This window comes from Nematolebias whitei, chromosome 10 (assembly GCF_014905685.2).
Source record: "Nematolebias whitei isolate Nwh7 chromosome 10, NemWhi1, whole genome shotgun sequence".
NCBI lineage: Eukaryota > Metazoa > Chordata > Actinopteri > Cyprinodontiformes > Rivulidae > Nematolebias > Nematolebias whitei.
In genome coordinates this window covers 29,873,939-29,891,999 of record NC_056507.1, presented here as the reverse complement: position 1 = coordinate 29,891,999, position 18,061 = coordinate 29,873,939, and the positions used below count along the sequence as shown (strand labels likewise).

The following is an 18,061-nucleotide window of genomic DNA, read 5'->3' as shown; positions in this document are numbered from 1 at the left end:
TGCTCTAACCAGGTATTATTGTGTAAATAAAGTTTGTCAATTTATTTGATTGTTTTTGTTTGATTAGTTCTTTTCACATGAGTATGTAATTGTTGGTGTTGTAATAGAAACGAGCCAAGTACACAGTCACCTAAAGAAATGTACACAGCTGGAAAGCATTATTTATCCTGACCTACTTTTTTGTTTTTGAGGCCAAAGGACGATGAGAAGAATATATTAGCAGAAATAGAAGTAATTAAATGAAAAGGAGGTCAGGGGAGCTGTTGCGCACCTGGAGCATCAAAGAGGAGCGTTTGGGCAGGGGGAAGTCCTGGCATTGGATCTTAAATGGCTCAGACTGGATATTCTAACAGTATTCTTCTGCTGCCCTCATCTTCCACCTGTCATTGGCACAGAACTAGTCAGAATAACTTGGCCTGAAGCAGACACACCTGTACTGTGTCAGGGTGATGTGAGGTGAACCTGTGTGAAATAAAGTCTTTCTTTTTAAAGGTCTCAGCTGCCTCTGAGTCATGCAGTCTGGAGAGAATATGTCTAATTATTGAATTAATTTGAAATGTTGGTTTAACAGAGGGGGGGGGGGGGGGGTCATCAAAGCCAAGAAGACAAGATTTGAAATGTAATTAGGTTGAGGCAGGGAGTCAAGTGTTTGATGTTGCCTCGCTGTCATCAGAAGGACCGATAAGAGGATTCTGCACATACCTGCTGGCCTCGGTGCCACCCTGACGCTTGGTGCTGCATACTTAACGCCTGCTGCGCCTCGGGGCGAGTCCACCGGAGCTCTGCTGGTAGATGCTGTGAGCGTCACAAAGATTCAGGATGGACACAACGCCAGCGGTGAGTTGCTGCTTTGTCTGGATTTAATACAAAACTGTTTTCCAAACGTTCACTCAGATGGGTCGTTTCAGGTGTCCGCAGCTCTGGCTGCATTTGCTCTTGTGACGCTCTTGTTTCCAGAGCATGCATTCATGACCAGAGGATTCAACGAGACTGGTAGGATTCATTTTAAAACATTTACTCAAGGAGTCATGGAAGTACTGGATTGCATCCTGTTTTATCATAATCCGTTGTAGAGCGGATCCCAATGTGCTGCTCTGACTGGCTCTCTGTTCTCAGGAGCTGTGTACCTGGGCTCGGTGTATGTCGGCGAGGCTCTTCAGAGAGCCATGGAGCTGACTGATGCTGCTTACGCTCACAGTGAAAGGTAAAGACTCCTAATCATGGCGCTGAAACTTCTCACAGCTGGCTGACTGCACACCTCTGGGACAGCTCCGTAAAGATAAACGGCCTTCCACGTTTCCAGAGTGAAGAAGTCCTTGTCTGAAGGTGCCCTGAAGCCCAGTGACCTGCTGGCCCAGTTCAAACAGATTGAAACCAGTACCAGGGTTCAGATACGGGCTGCTGAGCTGCTGGACAACACAGTGGAGCTGATCAGAGAGATGGTCTACACCCACACCATGACGCAGCCCGATCCTCACGGTACACAACAGCAGCACAGTTTAGCTTTAAAATAAATGTTCAATATGTCACACTGCCTTCCAGCTTTTCAGTTTAATTCATGTTTGACTGGTCTTTAAACAAATCTGTGAAATGAGAAGTTTAGCAGATTCAACGTGATGTTCTTTCTGCTCACTCGGGATTATTTTGCGTTTAAACAGCAGGAAAAGCAATCAAACTAGACCTAATGGAGGTTTCAGGGGTTCATAAAGTCTATAAAGAAGTTTAAGACCTAAAGCTAAGTGAACATGTCTGATGTCTCTCATGTGATATACAGTGTGTCACTTGGTTTGGACTCCTCTGACTGTCTGTGCCTCAGAGCTGCTTAGTGAAGGAGACGTGGAGAAGCTGCTGCAGGTGACGGGTTGCTCCACGGAGCTGCAGACACCCGGCTGTCTGTCAGACTGTTTATCTGAGCGCTACAGATCCATCACAGGCGAGTGCAACAACAGGTCAGAGCTGGTCTGCCAACGTCTGTCTCACAGTCTGTTGTTTTGGTCGAGTAACTTTACTGTGTGCTCTCTTCTGTGCAGACAACATCCAAGATGGGGGGCTGCAGACATCCCGTACTCCCGTTGGCTGCCTCCAGAGTATGAGGATGTGTGGGGGCTGCCCAGAGGCTGGGAGCCTGAACACACCTACAACAACATCAGCCTGCCTCCAGTAAGGTCTCTGCTGCAGCTCTCTGTCCTTTCAGCTGGTGTGAGCTCCACCAACCTTCAGCTTGTTTGTTGTTCAGGTCAGGCTCGTCTCACAGGAAGTGCTGTTCACCCACAACGACAGAATCTCCGAGGACTCCACTCTGTCTCACATGCTGGTGGACTGGGGTCAGTGGATAGACCACGACTTGGCGCTGACCCCTCAGAGCCCCAGTACAGCCTCCTTTAAGACGGGGGCGGACTGCAGCCACAGCTGCAGCCGGGACTCTCCCTGCTTTCCCATTCAGGTGCACTTCCTCCACGGTTTCAGAATTCAAATGCTTAAAGCAGCATTCTGGGTTTTTATTTATAATTTTAATTTATATTCCAAGTAAAGCAGCAAACTTTACTTGAAAACGTTTTCAAACTATATTTGTGTAAAAATAATAAATGTCCAGGGGTTGTAGATTGGTTTAGAGGTGGATGCTGACATCAGGGTTTGCACGAGGTGGCATTTTGTCTGTCTACATGAGCATGCAAGGATGGTGTTGCAAGACGGTCACTCTGGAACTCGTTCCAACAAAAATCAAATAAAATTTGTGGGCTCCTTAAACACTGAGGGCACAAGGCTACAATGATTTAAAAAAAAAAAAGTCTTCACAGAAAGTGTTTCCATGTGGACGGCCCCTAACCCCGACAGACTGAAGAGCTACCGGCTAGTCGGAGAAAGACTGAGTTGGACTGGTTACCAGACAAGATCACAAAAAGAATAAAAAAATTGCACTCTTTAATAAAAATTGATCAGAATTCTCTAAAATGGTTTAATCAAATTATTAATTTTAAGGCAAAGAACATCAAAACTTGTTCACTTTTTATTTAATATTTATTTAAAACAACAACACATCTACACTGTAATCTATGGTTATGAACAATGATTATCTTACCTGTTGGAGATAACTCAACAGCTTCTTCTTGTGAAAATAGAATTCTGCTTTACACAAAAACACTGAACTGTTATAATAGCAGATCAATGATATTAAAAATTGTCAGATGAATTTAATTTTCATGTTTTTAATTAAGTTTGAATGCTGCAGGTTGGATGTTTGTGGTTCTTGAAAGGTAAAAATGAAACAATTTTCAGAAAGTTAGACTTCATCCCTCCTGAACTGTTAACTCTGTCTGTAAAATTGTTTGTTTCCAGCAGCAGAGTTGTTAAATGTTAAACTTTCCCCTCCAGATCCCACGATCTGATCCTCGTAGTGGTGTCCAGAGCTGCATGCCTTTCTTCCGCTCTGCTCCCAGCTGCGGAGCAGGAGTTCTCCCCCATCTCCACCGGGAGCAGCTCAACGCCATCACCTCCTTTGTAGATGCCAGCATGGTGTACGGCAGCTCCCCCAGCCTGGCCTCCTCTCTCAGGAACCGCTCCTCTCCTCTGGGCTCCATGGCCCTCAACTCCCTGTACCGTGATGGGGAGCTGGCCTACATGCCTTTCCTGCCCCGCCGGCAGGCTCACCTAGATCCCTGTGGTCCCCGTGACCCCGCCTCCTCGAGAGGATCAAACCAGTCTACGCACCCAGAGAACTCCACATCATGTTTTCACGCTGGTGAGTGGGTGAATGTGGTGACTCCTCCTCTTTCTGCAGCTTTTTAGAGTGGGTTATGCTCCGCAGGCGACTCGAGAGTCAACGAACATCTGGGGCTGATCGCGCTGCACACGCTCTTTCTGAGGGAGCACAACCGGCTGGTTCAAGAGCTGCACCAGCTCAACCCCCACTGGAGCCCCGACACCCTCTATCAGGAAGCTCGCAAGATCATAGGAGCCGTCCACCAGGTGTCTGCAGCCGTTTCAGTTGAACACCCGGTCACATCTTGACTGATTTATTTAATCTCACGTTTTTTATTTTAAAGATCCTAACGTGGGAGCACTACCTGCCACGGGTTCTTGGTGAGAGCACCATGTCCGGTCTGATGCCGCCCTACCAGGGCTATGATCCAAACGTTGACCCGAGCATCGCCAACGTGTTTGCGACTGCTGCGTTTCGCTTTGCTCACGTTACCGTGCAGCCCGTAGTGAACAGGCTGGGGCCACAATACACCTTCAACTCCAAGTACCCCCCGCTGCCGCTGCACCACTCACTGTTCGCCTCCTGGAGGGTTGTGCAGGAAGGTAATCCAAAACTAACGCCGACTTTTCTGGATCTGGTTTGATCTTCTCCTGGTGGTTTATTATTTTTAAGGTGGCATTGACCCGGTGCTGCGTGGCCTGCTGCTGTCTCCAGCCAAGCTCCAGACTCCAGGTCAGATGATGGTGGAGGAGCTCACAGAAAGGCTGTTTCAGGCACAGGGCGGGATGCCCCTGGACTTGGGGGCCCTGAACTTACAGAGGGGCCGGGACCACGGCTTACCTGGTATGAGTTTTCTGCATCAGTCACTTATTTATTTATTTATTTATAAATCACCCTGCAGTTTTGCTCATGTCTCTATATTTGTGTCTGTAAGTAAAATATTTTGTGAACCTGCAGACCAGTTTCAATAAAAATTGCAGAATACAATCGTGCATGTACGTCTACAATGATCTAATTTTTGAAGTCCAACATATTTTTTGTTGGTCGCAGCATTACGTCGTCTCTTGCTTTATTTTATAAGCAGAGCAATAATTTAATAATTTAGTATGAACTAAAAAAAATGTTTTTAATGCTCATTTTTTTAGGTTACAGCTCGTGGCGAAGATTCTGCGGTCTCTCTGTTCCCAACACGACGTCAGACCTGGCTGAAATTCTGGGGAACTTCACTTTAGCTCACACGTTCACCCTCTTGTACGGGACTCCGCACAACATCGATGTGTGGGTGGGGGCCATATCTGAGCCTGCTGCGACTGGAGGACGAGTGGGACCGCTCCTGTCCTGCCTCCTGGCCAGACAGTTCAGAGCGCTGAGAGACGGGGACAGGTAGCGCTAAAGAGATTCAAGTTTTTCTTTGGAAAGATGAATAAATGTAAAACTGTCCAGACGACCTGACTGAACGTTGTTGGATTTTATACCTGGATTATTGAGCATGGACTTTGATATAAATAAATGTAAATCTTGGTCGGCCCAGGTTTTGGTGGGAGAGGACAGGAGTGTTCACAAGCACCCAGAGGGGACACCTTCGCTCCATCTCTCTGTCCCGCATCATTTGTGACAACAGCCACATCAGCCATGTCCCAGCAGACCCGTTCTCACGCACCGAGCGCCCCGAAGACATGCTGACCTGTTCCCACCCGCTTATCCCTCATCTCGACCTCAGCCCCTGGAAAGAACCTGGCGCAGGTGAGAGAAGTGGGGGAAAAAAAAAACATGCTAAAATCTGTTTTTATTTATTTGTTGCCTGCGATGTCTCCTTCAGATCCCAGCTGTGGTCGGATTCCCAGGATTCAGTCCGGCTACTCTCTGCTCTGCAACGCTGTGGTTCTCTATCAGTGCCAGGCTGGTTTCAGGCTGCTGGGCTCTTCATCGATCAGCTGTGATGCAGTCAGACAGCAGTGGAGCTCCCCGCCTCCAACATGCCAAGGTACAGAGAATAATCTAAAACTGTGCCAAAAAAGTCCACGCTCAATAATCCAGGTATACAATATAACAATTTTCAGTCAGGTCATCTGGACAGTTTCTTTTTGTTTTGCTGAAACGTTTCACATTCCATCCAGAAGGCTTCATCAGTCAAGGAAACCGGCTCAAACTGTCCAGATGACCTGACTGAAAATTGTTTTTGTATACCTGGATTATTGAGCATGGACCTTTTTGGTTTTGAACCAGTTTGACATGACTGTCAATGAGGAAGAGGGCCAGCACAAGAGGAGGCGGCGTGCCAAAGACACCATCTTAGCACCAACATAACTGGTTTGTTCCACTTTGGAGTAAGCTGTTGGGGGAAGAATCAGTTTTGTGTTCTGTGTTTCCTTGACTGATTAAGCCATCTGGATGGAAGGTGAAACGTTTCACCAAAAAAAAATGTCCAGATGATCTGACTGAAAATTGCTAAAACCCTGTGGTTTGACTGGAAGGGCTGGAAGTTTAATCCTGATGAAAATATTTTACTTCCTTGCTGTCTTTAGTAAAATAATAATCTAAGCAACTTCCCTTATGAATCCTCTAGTTCCATATGCACTGATCTCTTTGCAGACATCAATGAATGTGAGGAGCTGATCTCTCCTTGCCCTCCACACCTGCAGTGCTTCAACACAGCCAGTTCCTTTATTTGCTCAGGTGGGTTCAGCACCATTTAAAACAGCTCAACCAAGCGCTACACGCCACTGTTATGATCCTTTAAAACCTCCTGCTGTGATCCAGAACCCTCCTCGCTGTCCGCCGCCTCCATCGTTGCTGCAGTAGTTGTGCTGGTCGCCGGTGCAGCTGTGCTGGTTTCAGTCACGATCTGCTACCGAAGGTGAGTCCGTGCAGATAGAAACCCTTCTACAAATTAAAGGCTTTCAACGTGCTGTTTAAGCTACAGGCAGGAAATTAATATTTTATGTGATATGCTCAATAGACGAGTAAAATAACTTGTTAAAAATGTGCTCTTTAATGTTAAATCTGATTCTTGCAGATACTTTTCCAAAACAGAGGAGCTGATCTCAGCTGAACGTTGACCAGCTAAAGGTCCCGCGGTTGGTTATTGATGTCGACAACTTCGCTCCACCCATTTGTTGCTCCATCTCACATTCATCTGAACAAAGCGGTCACCAAAACAGAAGCTTACAGGAACGTTCAGTCCGGAAACTGAAATCCTCCTGGAATGTTTGTTCTAAATGTTTTCAGAGTTTAAAGCTCCTCTGAGCTGAAAGTTTTACTCTGTCCTTCATGTTACTGAGCCTGGTTCCTGCTAGTGTTGGATCAGGGTGAGCAGGTGGCCCCAAAGATCCAAATCTGAGAACACGTCAGAAACAGGTTTGGTACTGGAATGAAATGAACAGATGAGAGCAGCTTTCAGGACAAAAGAGTGACAGTCTGGAAGTGATACTTGAACAAAGTGCCTTTTGTTTAATGGAGTGTTGCATTTTTAATAATCATTACACAAAGACAAATCTTAATTTTTACCATCAAACTTTTCTGTAAATACTTTTATCAAAAACAAATTACACTTTGAGGTAAAATATTACTGTACAGCATGGCTATACGTTTTCATCCCAAGTAATTTATGGCTTATTGTATCGTTCACTGCAGATGTACAAAGTGTGATTAAAATACATTCAACTGTAATAAACATGGCTGATCTGCTGAATATTGTAAAGCTTCCACTGCTGGCTGTGTATGTATTTAATGAAGTAAAAACTTTACAAGAAGCTGCGTGGAGACTGGTCTCTTAGAAGCAGGAACATTAACAGAACTAAGACCTGCTGAGATGTTGAGGATGACATCTGAATATCAGTACATCTATACTCGTGTTTTAAAATAGCTGTACGGTGACAGTTGTTCCATTACACAGCTAAAGCCCTCGAGTCACATTACCAACTAAATACGGTTTTCTTTTTTTGTGCTCTTTGTTTTAAAACGTTCATGGTAATATCTGAAACATGGCAGTCCTTTGTGTTAGCATGCATGTGTTTATGGGGCGCCGTTTGTAAAGTTACACAGTCAAATTAACAGCAAGTTTTATTTAGCCTTTCATAAAAATAAAAAGGTTTTCCAAAATCATATTTTCACCATGTTCATACATTTATGACATAGCTGTAAATATTTAATTTACAAATTAAATACTTGCAAGTTAAATATTTTGTTAGCAAGCTAAATATTTAGCTCCATGCTAAGTATTTAGTTTACAATCTAAATGTTTATGTCCAAGATAAATCTTTAACTAGTTAAATTTACAAACAAGTTAAATATTTAGCGAACTAAATATTTAACTTGCAGGTTAAATATTTAGGTGTAAATTAAATATTTAATTTACACCTAAATATTTATTGCCCAACCTAAACATTTAATGCCTAAATTAAATATTTAGTTCGGCCCTAAATTATTTAATTTCCTTCTGGGATTAATAAAGTATTTTTGAATTTAAATATTTATTTTCCAAGCTAAACATTTAATTTCCAAAATAAATATTTAATTTGCTTGGAAATAAACAAGTTTGCAAACTAAATATTTAGTGTGGAACTATGTATTTAGTTTGTAAACTAAATATTTAACTTTTAAATCAAATATTTCGTTTGGAACTATGACATTAATAAATGTATGATTAACATGGTGAAAATATGACTTTGAAAAAAAAAATCCTTATGAAAAGCTAAATAAATATTGCTGTTAATCTTTACAAACAGCACCCCATGTGTGTTAGCCTTTACACCAGCAGGCCAAATATTCAAACTACAACACAATCACTAACATGTAAGGCAACAGAATATATTTAAAATTACTTGGTACATTATTTTATTTATCTGCATTTTCCTGCCCTGATAGTTTGATTCTGTCCTGATCGCATATAAAAAAAGTGGCACTGGGATATTTTCAGCTTGTTGGTGAACCTCAGATGTGCACCTTGAACAAAAACTGATCCAAGACCTGTGGTGTGCGAGCACAGCTACTGAGAGTTCTGTGATGAGCTGCTGGGTGTTCTGATGGACTCTCAGGTCTTCTAGCCCTGGTCTGGGTTGTAGAAACCCAACTTGACGACAGTCATCTCTTTGCGAAGACGCAACACCTCCCAAAACATCTGCTCCACTAGAAGATGATGAAAACAAAGATGTAATCAAACATAATGAATCTGTTTTAACAAAGAGAAGTGTGGTAACTCACCATCATGTCTCACCAGACCTTGCTGGATGTACCGAATATAAGTAAAAAAGTTGCATACGGCCGTGATCTAGACAAAAAAAAATAAAAAAATCTATTTTTGTAGCAACAAATGTTTCTAATCAAGTTACCAAGAGACGGCGAAGCTTACCCGTGCTCTGCTGGAGGGAGAGATGTAGTAGTAGTTCTCCTTGTCACCCAGTTTGATGCGATGTCGACAGATTCGTGACAAACCGCTTAATGCACATTTTCTGCAGAGAAGATGATCGGTTGTGAGACACTGAAGAGTTACAGATCTTCAGCTAATCCATGAAAAATACCACATTTACAACAAAGCTGCAGCACAAAGTGGAGACGCCTTTCCAAATAAAAACAAGACGGACGTGGAAATGATTGCAAGACGTATTTATGCAAACTGACGAGCAAGACCAAAATTGGAGCATTCAGCGACACATCTGGATGTTAGGCTCTTAATCCATGCTACAAGAAGAGTTAGTGCACAGATTCCTGAGGGGACTTACGTCTCTACTGAAGCCCTAAACCCACTGAGGAGAAAAATAAATCAAACTGGGATTAGAAATGTGCCCACTGATTCGCTCAGAGTGAGACAGTGAAGACTTCATGCGTCATCGGTGAATGAGTCGAGTAAAAAAAAAAAAAAAAAAAAAAAAAAAGACATGATCTTGTGAATTAGTGAAACGGCCAATGAAAGTCAGAGGTGTTCACTCACTTCGGACCTCCACGCTCTGAAGCAGAAGCTTTGACCATCGGTAGCGCTGACACGGCCACAGGCTCGATGGTTAAAGAGTTGCTCTCCACTGCGCTCTGAACCAGCTGGGCCAGCTGGCAGAAACAAACGTTAACGTGACTCCACAAGTTCAGGTATTAAAGCAGTGGCTGTGCTGCTGACCTCTGATCTAGTGAAGGACAGGCAGGGTCCGATGTCTTCTTTGTAAATGCGACCGAGGAAGGCGGAGGATCGGTCCAGGCTCGGCTGTTCCTTCCACAGCAAAAACTCTGCGAACAGAATGGAGTCCATCTGCAGGGAGACAGAAACCAGTCAGTCTGTAAACTGGTTCTGTGTGACACCAAGCCACAACTTTCCTTCTGTCACCATCTCACCGAAAAGAAAGAAGGTTTCAGCGAATCAGAATTCCCAAAAAGCCTTTTTATTACGAGAATCTAGACCTGGGGTCTGCAACCTGCGGCTCTGGAGCCACATGCGGCTCTTTGGTTACTCTGCAGCGGCTCTAAAGTTTGGACCAAAACGAACAAAACTGAATTTATTAAGTGTCGTACCAACAAGAAATGGCTGGTTTTAGCAGTTTTCCCATCATTTCTTTTGCCAATATGTGAAAGACGTAATAACACAAGGAGTAAAACGTGTTTACATCTTTTAGCTCACTTCCAGTCTTACGGTGTGATATTCTTCACAAATCCACCAAATGTTTTTTGGGGAATACCTTTAAAGGCAAGTTGCTGAGAAGAAATATGTTGAGTCAACTTGAGAACAATAAAAATTAAAGAAAAAAAGTCAAAGTCAATGGAAGTATTTATTTTCATTTTAAAATTCAATTATGCATCAAACAAACTGGCCTCATTTCTAACTTTTTGCTTCATCGATTCATAATAGGATACTTTATTGTTTCCACAATTACAAAGAAAACTCACACAAGCCTGCATATTTGTTTGAATTTTTATAAAATTGGTTAAAAAAAATTATATATTTTTTCTCTTTACATAAATCCAGACTTTTCTTTTGCCCTAAAATATAAATAATTTGATATTTTAATTTCATAAGATGATCACACCTTCTGGCTGGAAAAGCCCCTCCACCAGGCTTGAAGTGGGCCATGGGCCACCAGTTGATGATCACAGTTTTAGCAGGTTTTGAGGCTCCATAGACGTTTTGTTTAATGTGCAAGGGGGAAGACGTGGCTCTTCTGATCGTTAAGGTTGCAGACCCCTGGTTGAAGCATTCAGAGAAAACCATTGTGCATCTGAACCCTGAAGAGAATGCACTTGATTAAAACTCTTACAAGCTGCCGTTAGACTCCGTTACTTATTCGACGTCTTCTGTCCAAAAACAAGCCGGCCTGCAGCCAAACAGAGGACAAGAAGAGAAATTGCCAGTCCAGTATTTTTCCAATAGTTTTGTGTGGAACAAGAGCTCCCAGAGTCCAACTTGGAGCCGTTTTATCCAAAACTACATTTGAACGGTGGTGCAGTGGAGGAGAGCCGAGTGGAGCAGCACCTCCTCAGACAGGCTGCCCTGAACAAAGTCTAAACGACAAAAACAACTGAATAAAAACTGAAAATTGTCTACCTTTTTTTAGAGCGATGCCCCATCTATTTTTCACTTAGAAATTTGTTTTGTTGTTTTTAAAATCACTGGATCTGAACACTAACCTAGAGGACATTTGTGTCAAACTGAAACTTTCTCATCCTCTGGAATCAGAAAAGGCATTTAAAACCAAAACACGGTTAGAATACGCTGCAAACAACGGCAGGTTCACACATGAACGTCTTGCTGTGCACATTTGTGATGCTCTCTTCCCAGAAATCAAAACAAACATTTTGTTCTTTCTGAATAATTAAGAACATTAACAAACCAGAACATCCACCAAGTACGACGTAGATGTTTCTGCATTGGTTTCTAATCCGACAGCATGTGTGAGATAAATAATTATCAGAATAACAGTTTCTACTTCTGAACTGAAAGTCAAAAGTAAAAAAAGTCATAACTTTACAGCTCCACTGACAAATTATAATAAACCAGCAGCAGAATGATGACAGCTCATATCGTCAGAAGCCATTGTGATAAGGGGAGGAGAACAAATCACAGTAAGACTGCAGAACGTCATAAGCACAGTGAAATATTAGAGATGAAAGAGTTCTGTGACCAAGCTGAAGGATAGTAGTTACCCATTTAGTGCTGGGACGAGGACTGACCTGGCAGCAGGCAGAAAATCAGAGAGAGGAGAGCAGGAACAGCAGGCTGAGAACAGATGAAACACCAAGAAGCTCAAGACCCAGAGAGGTTAGCAGTGAGAGAACGAACAAGAGCAGCAACGAGAACTCAAAGGCTCAAGGACAGGAAACGGACTTTCTGGAAGTTACCTCTCTCTCCTCTTGAACCACAGACTGCTTAGAAACAGCGGGAGCTTCTGATTTAGTCGACAAAGTTTGAAAGGCTCCGCTGATGCTCTTGTTGCGGACATGGCCCCCGCCGTGTTTGTACGATCCCCGGGACCCTGCAGACTGCAGCTGAGGGTGCAGCTGGCGGTTGGGTGAGGAGGGCGTGGACGTCAACACCAGGGTTTTGAGCGCAGTCACCTCTGCTTGCAGAACATCGATCTGGGAGAAAAAAATACAAGAACAAAAGGGAGAATTTGGAAAAAAAATGTGTGTATAAGCACAGTTTATTCATTTTTATTTAATAAGTGACGAGATGAGTGGATGCATCGTGTTTTAAATGAAATGCAGCTCGACCCACCTTCCCCTGAGCCTCCTTCAGTCGTTTCTCTGCTGCTGCTTGTTTCACATTAGCTTCACGCACCATCTTATGAGCTTCCTGTTTGAAAAATAAATAAATTAGGACTGAAACATGGAAGATCTGACAGCCCTGTGAGACAGATTGATTTATGGAACCACAAGAAAAGCTGCTAGTTCTGGTGTAACCAAGGCTGTACGCTCTTCAGGAAGTCTCTTTACTGATGGCTTCACCTAAAACTCATCTTTATGAGGCGGACTGGTCCAACACATTCTGCTGTTGCCACAAAGGCTTATAGCTTTGAGTCTGGCCAAATGAACTGTAAAGTGTTGACTAGAAGCTTTGTGTTAGCCAAACATGTAAATAAACAATCATGTGCAAAAAATAATAAGTATATTTTAAAATCACATCAGATCCTCCTCAAGGTTAACAGGTGAAACTGCTCGGCGAGTCACGCCACTGAAATTAAATTAAAATGGTCACTGAATGCGCTAGGCAACTGTGATGGCTGCCATCTTGCTAGGTGCTACGCCCGTCACTGTGTGCGATTCACCTGTTGGAGCCGCACACCGTTAATGTTCATGTGCTGCAGGCTGCGGCTTCAGTCAAAAAAGGAAGTAAGTCCTGGTTTTACTCAGACCAACATGCATAATGTGAAAACAGGAGACACGTGTTGTAATGAGCCTCCCACCAAGCCCACGCAGGAATTATTAGAAGCAAAATGTCCTCATATATTACGCTAACACTACTGTGATTGAATTACCAACTGCTGCTATCATTCAACCCAGACTAGTGCATAACTGAGATTTAAGTACCGTATAGTCTAATCAGAGCTCTGCTACCACTGTCTGTGGTTAATGTCACCTCAACAAATATATTTTTTTCTTCATACTTGAAGTATTTAAACACTTTATAACACTTTATGCTTAGAGATGCAAGTTTTATCTATCTTATCCACTAATTCATTACTACTCAGCATGTGATTTTTTACCAAGAAATAGGTAAAAAGTTTATACACTACTATTTAATTTTTATTGATAATAAATTTTCAGTTGGCTGATATATGCCTAGCCCTATACCCTGCTTAACAGGTAATATACCAGTAAGTGTCTAGCCTAAAAAGAGCCCCAATAATAATGTATTAGACTAGTACTGACAAAGGAAAAACACATTACCGTATTTTTCGGCCTATAAGTGGCTGTTTTTTGCATAATTTGCATGCCCTGCGACTTATATACATATTTTTCTCCCATATTTATAAATCTATTTTTGGCTGAGATACAACCGTTTTCATTCGTTATGACTGAACAAAAAAATTAAGCAGTACCACTTTCAGCCACTTGATGGCAACAGAGTAGTAGTAGCTGTATGGCATGCCGTTGTATCACGTAATAGGTAAACGTGGCTATAATGACAAATTCAAAAAAGTTCAAGACAAAAACAACTGGATTTTATTTATTATACTTTATCGTTTTTTTTTTTCTTGAACTTTTTTGAATTTACCATGTCCTGGATGACTGAGAATCTTCACCAGCTATTAATGACACAATTGGCCCGCCATGTTACCCCACCTTCATTCTGCTCGCTGCTTGGACTGATCGTCAAACCAGCTGCACTGCCCCGGTGAAATACAACTAATTTGACCATTAAAGTGCATTTATTAAGCAAATGTTACACTGAGACACACCTTTGCTCTAATTTCGAGCAAACAAATCATTTTTTAGGTGTTTATCTTGTTAAATTCTTGTTAAAGTCCTCCTGTGCATGCCCCAGCCAATCAATTTTTGGCACAACACCGGCACACATTTCTGGTTTGTCACCGCTGACGCGTGACAAACGCAACGCGTCAGCGGTGACAGATGCGACGTATTTGGTGAAGCGACATATTTATGGATTTTTCCACTTTATTAAACAAATATGGACTGATGCGACTTATAGGGCGAAGCGACGTGTACGACGGAAAATACGGTAATATGTCCTTTGAAGTGTAAGTTCAGATAATTTTAAGAAATATTGGAAAAACATTGGGATTCTTGACTGAGTTTAGGTTTTCCCCCTCAGGTACCCTTGATCTGTCGTCTTACTGGCAGTAATTTAGGACTCTACGTAGAACCTGCCAAGATGGCAGCACAAACTCTGGCCTTAGTTAACATGGACTGCCCTGTGTTTGACCATTCAAGTGTATTTTTATTTTAGTGGTCATAACTGTCTGTTGTTTTTTTGTTTAGGTACTGTGTGTATTTTAGAGACCACCTGTCAGTTTTTGCTTCAACATCTTTGTTAGGAGGCTTTATTGTACTTGGTGTTGGTGCAAGTTACATTATCTTAACAATACCAGTCTCTTCCTGACGTGTTGTGCATCATTCAGTCACATGTAAGGTTAGGATTCAGCAAAGGAAGAGCTCTTAGGCAGAAGTCTAAAAACCAGAGCATTTGTTAGCAGAACTTCTACAGCATCGCTCCTCATCATCAAAGTTATGATTTCCTGCTGACCTCAAACAGGCTGGCCGTCAGCTCCTCCAGCTCCTGCTCCAGCTGATTCCTGACTTGTGACAGACGCTCACACTCCTTATCTTTTAGTTTCAGTTCCTGAGGTGTGAAGAAAAAAAACGCACACACAAGTTTTACTAGGAAGAACATTAGACTAGTCAGCTTTTTTCCCTGTCACTTCGTCTTTTGTCTACGTGTGCAAGAATGAAGTAGGTTACAACACACCCTCTTTGCTGCGTCCAGTTGCTCCCTCAGGATCTCTGACCCCTTTTCTCTTATTTCTTTTTCTTTAATTTCCAGCGAGGAGCTGCGCAGCCGGGAGAGCTCGGCATGATGTCTGCCTGAAGTGGACCCGACCTGGCCTCGTCCCTCCACTCTGGGCTCGGGCTCAGGATCCAGATCTACCAACCTTCAAACAACAACAACACAGGACACTTAGTTGCACAATCCACGCTGAAGCAATGTCAACGTTACCACAGTTTGACTCATAAAACAGCGTCAGCAAGGTGATTCAGTTACAAGCTGAAAGCCAGTCAGTAATTACCTGAAGGGTGCTGCTGAGTCAGGATGTTACTACAGTTTTGTCCTGTTTCTTACAGAATGGACTTTTAGATACATTTCATCGGCTGTAGACTGATTATTGTGGGTCTGAAACTTCATCATCCACTTTATGTTTTAGCTCACGCTGCACAATGTGTTGCCACAGTCGTGTAGGAGGACGGGACAGGAAAACAAGGGAAAATGCAAAAAATGTAAATTAAAAAAAAAAAGATTTGAAAGACCAGAAGTGATGAAGAACTAACGACCGAGGCCACTTCATGACTAAAAGAAGAACCTGGATCTTTGGAACAACACAAAGTTGCACATGGCCATAGCTACATGATCTGAATGTTTAAAGTCTAATTCAGCTGCTTGGCATCAAAAAAAGGTTACTTCACGTGATTTTTTTTTTTTTTTGCAGGTGGGGGGGGGGGGGGGGGGGGTTCAGAATAAAAATAATTTTAAACTATTTTTCCACCATGTTAGCAAAAATAAAATCATAACATGTTGTTCAACCCAGAGGGTCTGAGGAGCTCATAACAGTAGAACACATGTGATGTTCAATTCATAATTGATTTTCAAAGCTTTTTTAAATAGAAAAATAAATAAAAACCACTGGATGTTTACACTGAGCAGCTGGTAGTTCTGCCTTATGACTTGAAGCTTGTGACAGAACACAATTCTTTAACAATAAAAGTCTCATAAAAACGTCCTGAGTCTGCAGCTCGATCAGGACCAGTTAGTTCTAATTTTATTACAAACTCATGTCAACAAATCAGTCAAGAGTTACTTCAAACCAGGTTTATCCTCCGTGTATTCAGTAGAGAGAGACACTGCCAGGGCAACAAGATGGAGGAAGACCCAGCTTGTTGGTTTTAATCGATTACAAAAGCCTGTCAGGCAGAACATGCCAGAGATGAGACAGATCTGCAGAACCTGTCGGACCTCAGACTGTGGGCGGCTGTGGCTGAGTGGTTAGAGCAGTTGTTCTCTAATGCAAGAGTTGGGGGTTCGATTCCCCCAGCAGTCACATGCTGAAGTGTCCCTGGGCAAGACACTGAACCCTCATAGCCTCTGATGTGTCCCATCAGTGTATGAATGTGATAAAGCACTGATTAGTCTTTATAAAGTAGTGCTGTATGAATGGGTAAATGAGGCACAGATTGTAGTGTAAAGTATCATGATAAGATAGAAAGGCGCTATACAAGTACAGTTCATTTACCATTTACTGTCAGAGACGGCTCATAAAACTTACACCACCAGTCCTGTCCTAACAGGACACCCAAGTGTGCACAGACACGTAGTGTGCATGACTGTTCTGCTCAGCTAAATGAGGACATGTCCAAAGACTAAGACATATACTTGTAGTCCATCCTTTCGTTTCCCCCATAACTGGTAATTCAAGTGCAAAATACTGTGCAAATTGTTTAGTAATTATTTAACTATTAGTCAAAATCCTCCTGCACAAACACCTGCACACACTTAGTGACCAACTTCTTGCACAGCTAATAAAACTAAACTGTTTGAAACTTTTATCAAATCATCCTGGACCCAAAAATAATAAATATTTAAGTTAAGGCAATGCTGCTAAACATTCAAGCTCATTTTATCAACAGTTTTATGAATTGAAACTATTTTCTGTTTTTCATTCTCTAAAAAAATGACAGGATGAAAACTTGCAGTGAACATTTACCATGAGATGCTGAAAACATGAAACAAGCAGACCTGCTTGTGTTTCCACACACAGTCATGGGCCGTTTTATTTTAGCATTAAAAAACAATTAAAGATAAACAACTTAGAGAAATGAGAACTGAATTTGAACAACCAGCAGCAAGGTCAGTCAAAACCTGGAAACGTATGTGGAGTGTAACATCAAGACTCAAAACTTGTACTGGAACCAGTCTGTCTAGAGAGGCTGGTCCTGTTCTGGTCGAATGTTGAGATTTTTTCCACGGTTGATGAGCTGAACTCAGCGCCCCGTCTGAAAAGCACCAAAACAATTAGGGTCATCACAGCCACCTTGTGATTAAATCAGCAGCACAACGTCAACAGAGGCAATCATTTTTCAGCATTTCGCCGCTTTCAAACTCTTCATCTCAGAAGCTTCAAAAAGACGTAGTTTGTTTAAATTAGGTAATCTGTCACCTGGTCTAGAATAACATCAGGAACAGACCTTTATTTAAGAAAGGGGAATCCCCAAGTTTCACAATTAAAACGCCAAACGCTATATGAAGGGACTTCCAGGTGCTATGGAAGCCAGCAGAGAAAAATGTGTATTTCCAGAGAAATTAAAAAGATTTTATCAAAGTTCATGCTCAATAATCCAGGTAAAAAATCCAACAATGTTCAGTCAGGTCATCTGGCTGGCTTATTTTTGTTGCGACGTGTCGCCCTTCATCAATCTGAGGAGTCACAAACAAACCGTTTCCCCACCAAGCAGTACACTCCTACAGTGGACCAACCAGTTTGCTGGTGATATGATGGTTTCAGGGGGGGCGCTGATTTTATATATGTTAGAAATACTTAAATTGCTAGAACACTGCTATTTAAAAGTGGCTTTTTTATGTATTGAACTTTATTTTTAATATAAAACAGTACATTAAAAATGTTCTCAACATCTTTGTTATAATTTTATTTT

At 42.2% G+C, this 18,061-nt stretch overlaps 2 protein-coding genes across 2 annotated transcripts; one reads left to right on the top strand and one right to left on the bottom strand.

The window, feature by feature from the left end:
- Window positions 1-953: 953 nt before the first annotated feature.
- On the top strand, window positions 954-6,759 carry epx (eosinophil peroxidase). Its single transcript, XM_037683700.1, has 16 exons — window positions 954-993; window positions 1,117-1,204; window positions 1,304-1,479; window positions 1,817-1,949; window positions 2,031-2,160; window positions 2,237-2,443; window positions 3,373-3,739; window positions 3,806-3,966; window positions 4,044-4,302; window positions 4,373-4,543; window positions 4,846-5,083; window positions 5,232-5,443; window positions 5,520-5,684; window positions 6,293-6,376; window positions 6,461-6,557; window positions 6,717-6,759. Exons 1-16 carry the CDS (start codon window positions 969-971, stop codon window positions 6,757-6,759), a joined length of 2,556 nt encoding a protein of 851 aa, XP_037539628.1. The 5' UTR covers window positions 954-968.
- A 1,744-nt stretch (window positions 6,760-8,503) lies between these two features.
- rab3il1 (RAB3A interacting protein (rabin3)-like 1) lies at window positions 8,504-15,286 on the bottom strand. Its single transcript, XM_037682964.1, has 9 exons — window positions 15,108-15,286; window positions 14,886-14,981; window positions 12,396-12,473; window positions 12,020-12,256; window positions 9,810-9,938; window positions 9,630-9,742; window positions 9,051-9,150; window positions 8,903-8,969; window positions 8,504-8,827 (listed from the first exon to the last, which is right to left on the bottom strand). The coding sequence occupies exons 3-9, from the start codon at window positions 12,459-12,461 to the stop codon at window positions 8,742-8,744; spliced, it is 798 nt and encodes a 265-aa protein (XP_037538892.1). The 5' UTR covers window positions 12,462-12,473; window positions 14,886-14,981; window positions 15,108-15,286; the 3' UTR covers window positions 8,504-8,741.
- Between the last annotated feature and the right edge of the window lie 2,775 nt (window positions 15,287-18,061).

Bases quoted from the DNA above. Each gene is read 5' to 3' on its own strand.
- epx (XM_037683700.1), top strand. From the start codon at position 969: ATGACCAGAGGATTCAACGAGACTG. The intron at 3,740-3,805 runs GTGAGTGGGTGA...TATGCTCCGCAG, and splicing joins CACATCATGTTTTCACGCTG to GCGACTCGAGAGTCAACGAA. The intron at 5,685-6,292 runs GTACAGAGAATA...ATCTCTTTGCAG, and splicing joins CCCGCCTCCAACATGCCAAG to ACATCAATGAATGTGAGGAG.
- rab3il1 (XM_037682964.1), bottom strand. From the start codon at position 12,461: ATGGTGCGTGAAGCTAATGTGAAACAAGCAGCAGCAGAGAAACGACTG. The intron at 9,939-12,019 runs GTAACTTCCAGA...GTCTCCCTGCAG, and splicing joins TGGTTCAAGAGGAGAGAGAG to ATGGACTCCATTCTGTTCGC. The intron at 9,743-9,809 runs GTCAGCAGCACA...TGTTTCTGCCAG, and splicing joins TGTCCTTCACTAGATCAGAG to CTGGCCCAGCTGGTTCAGAG.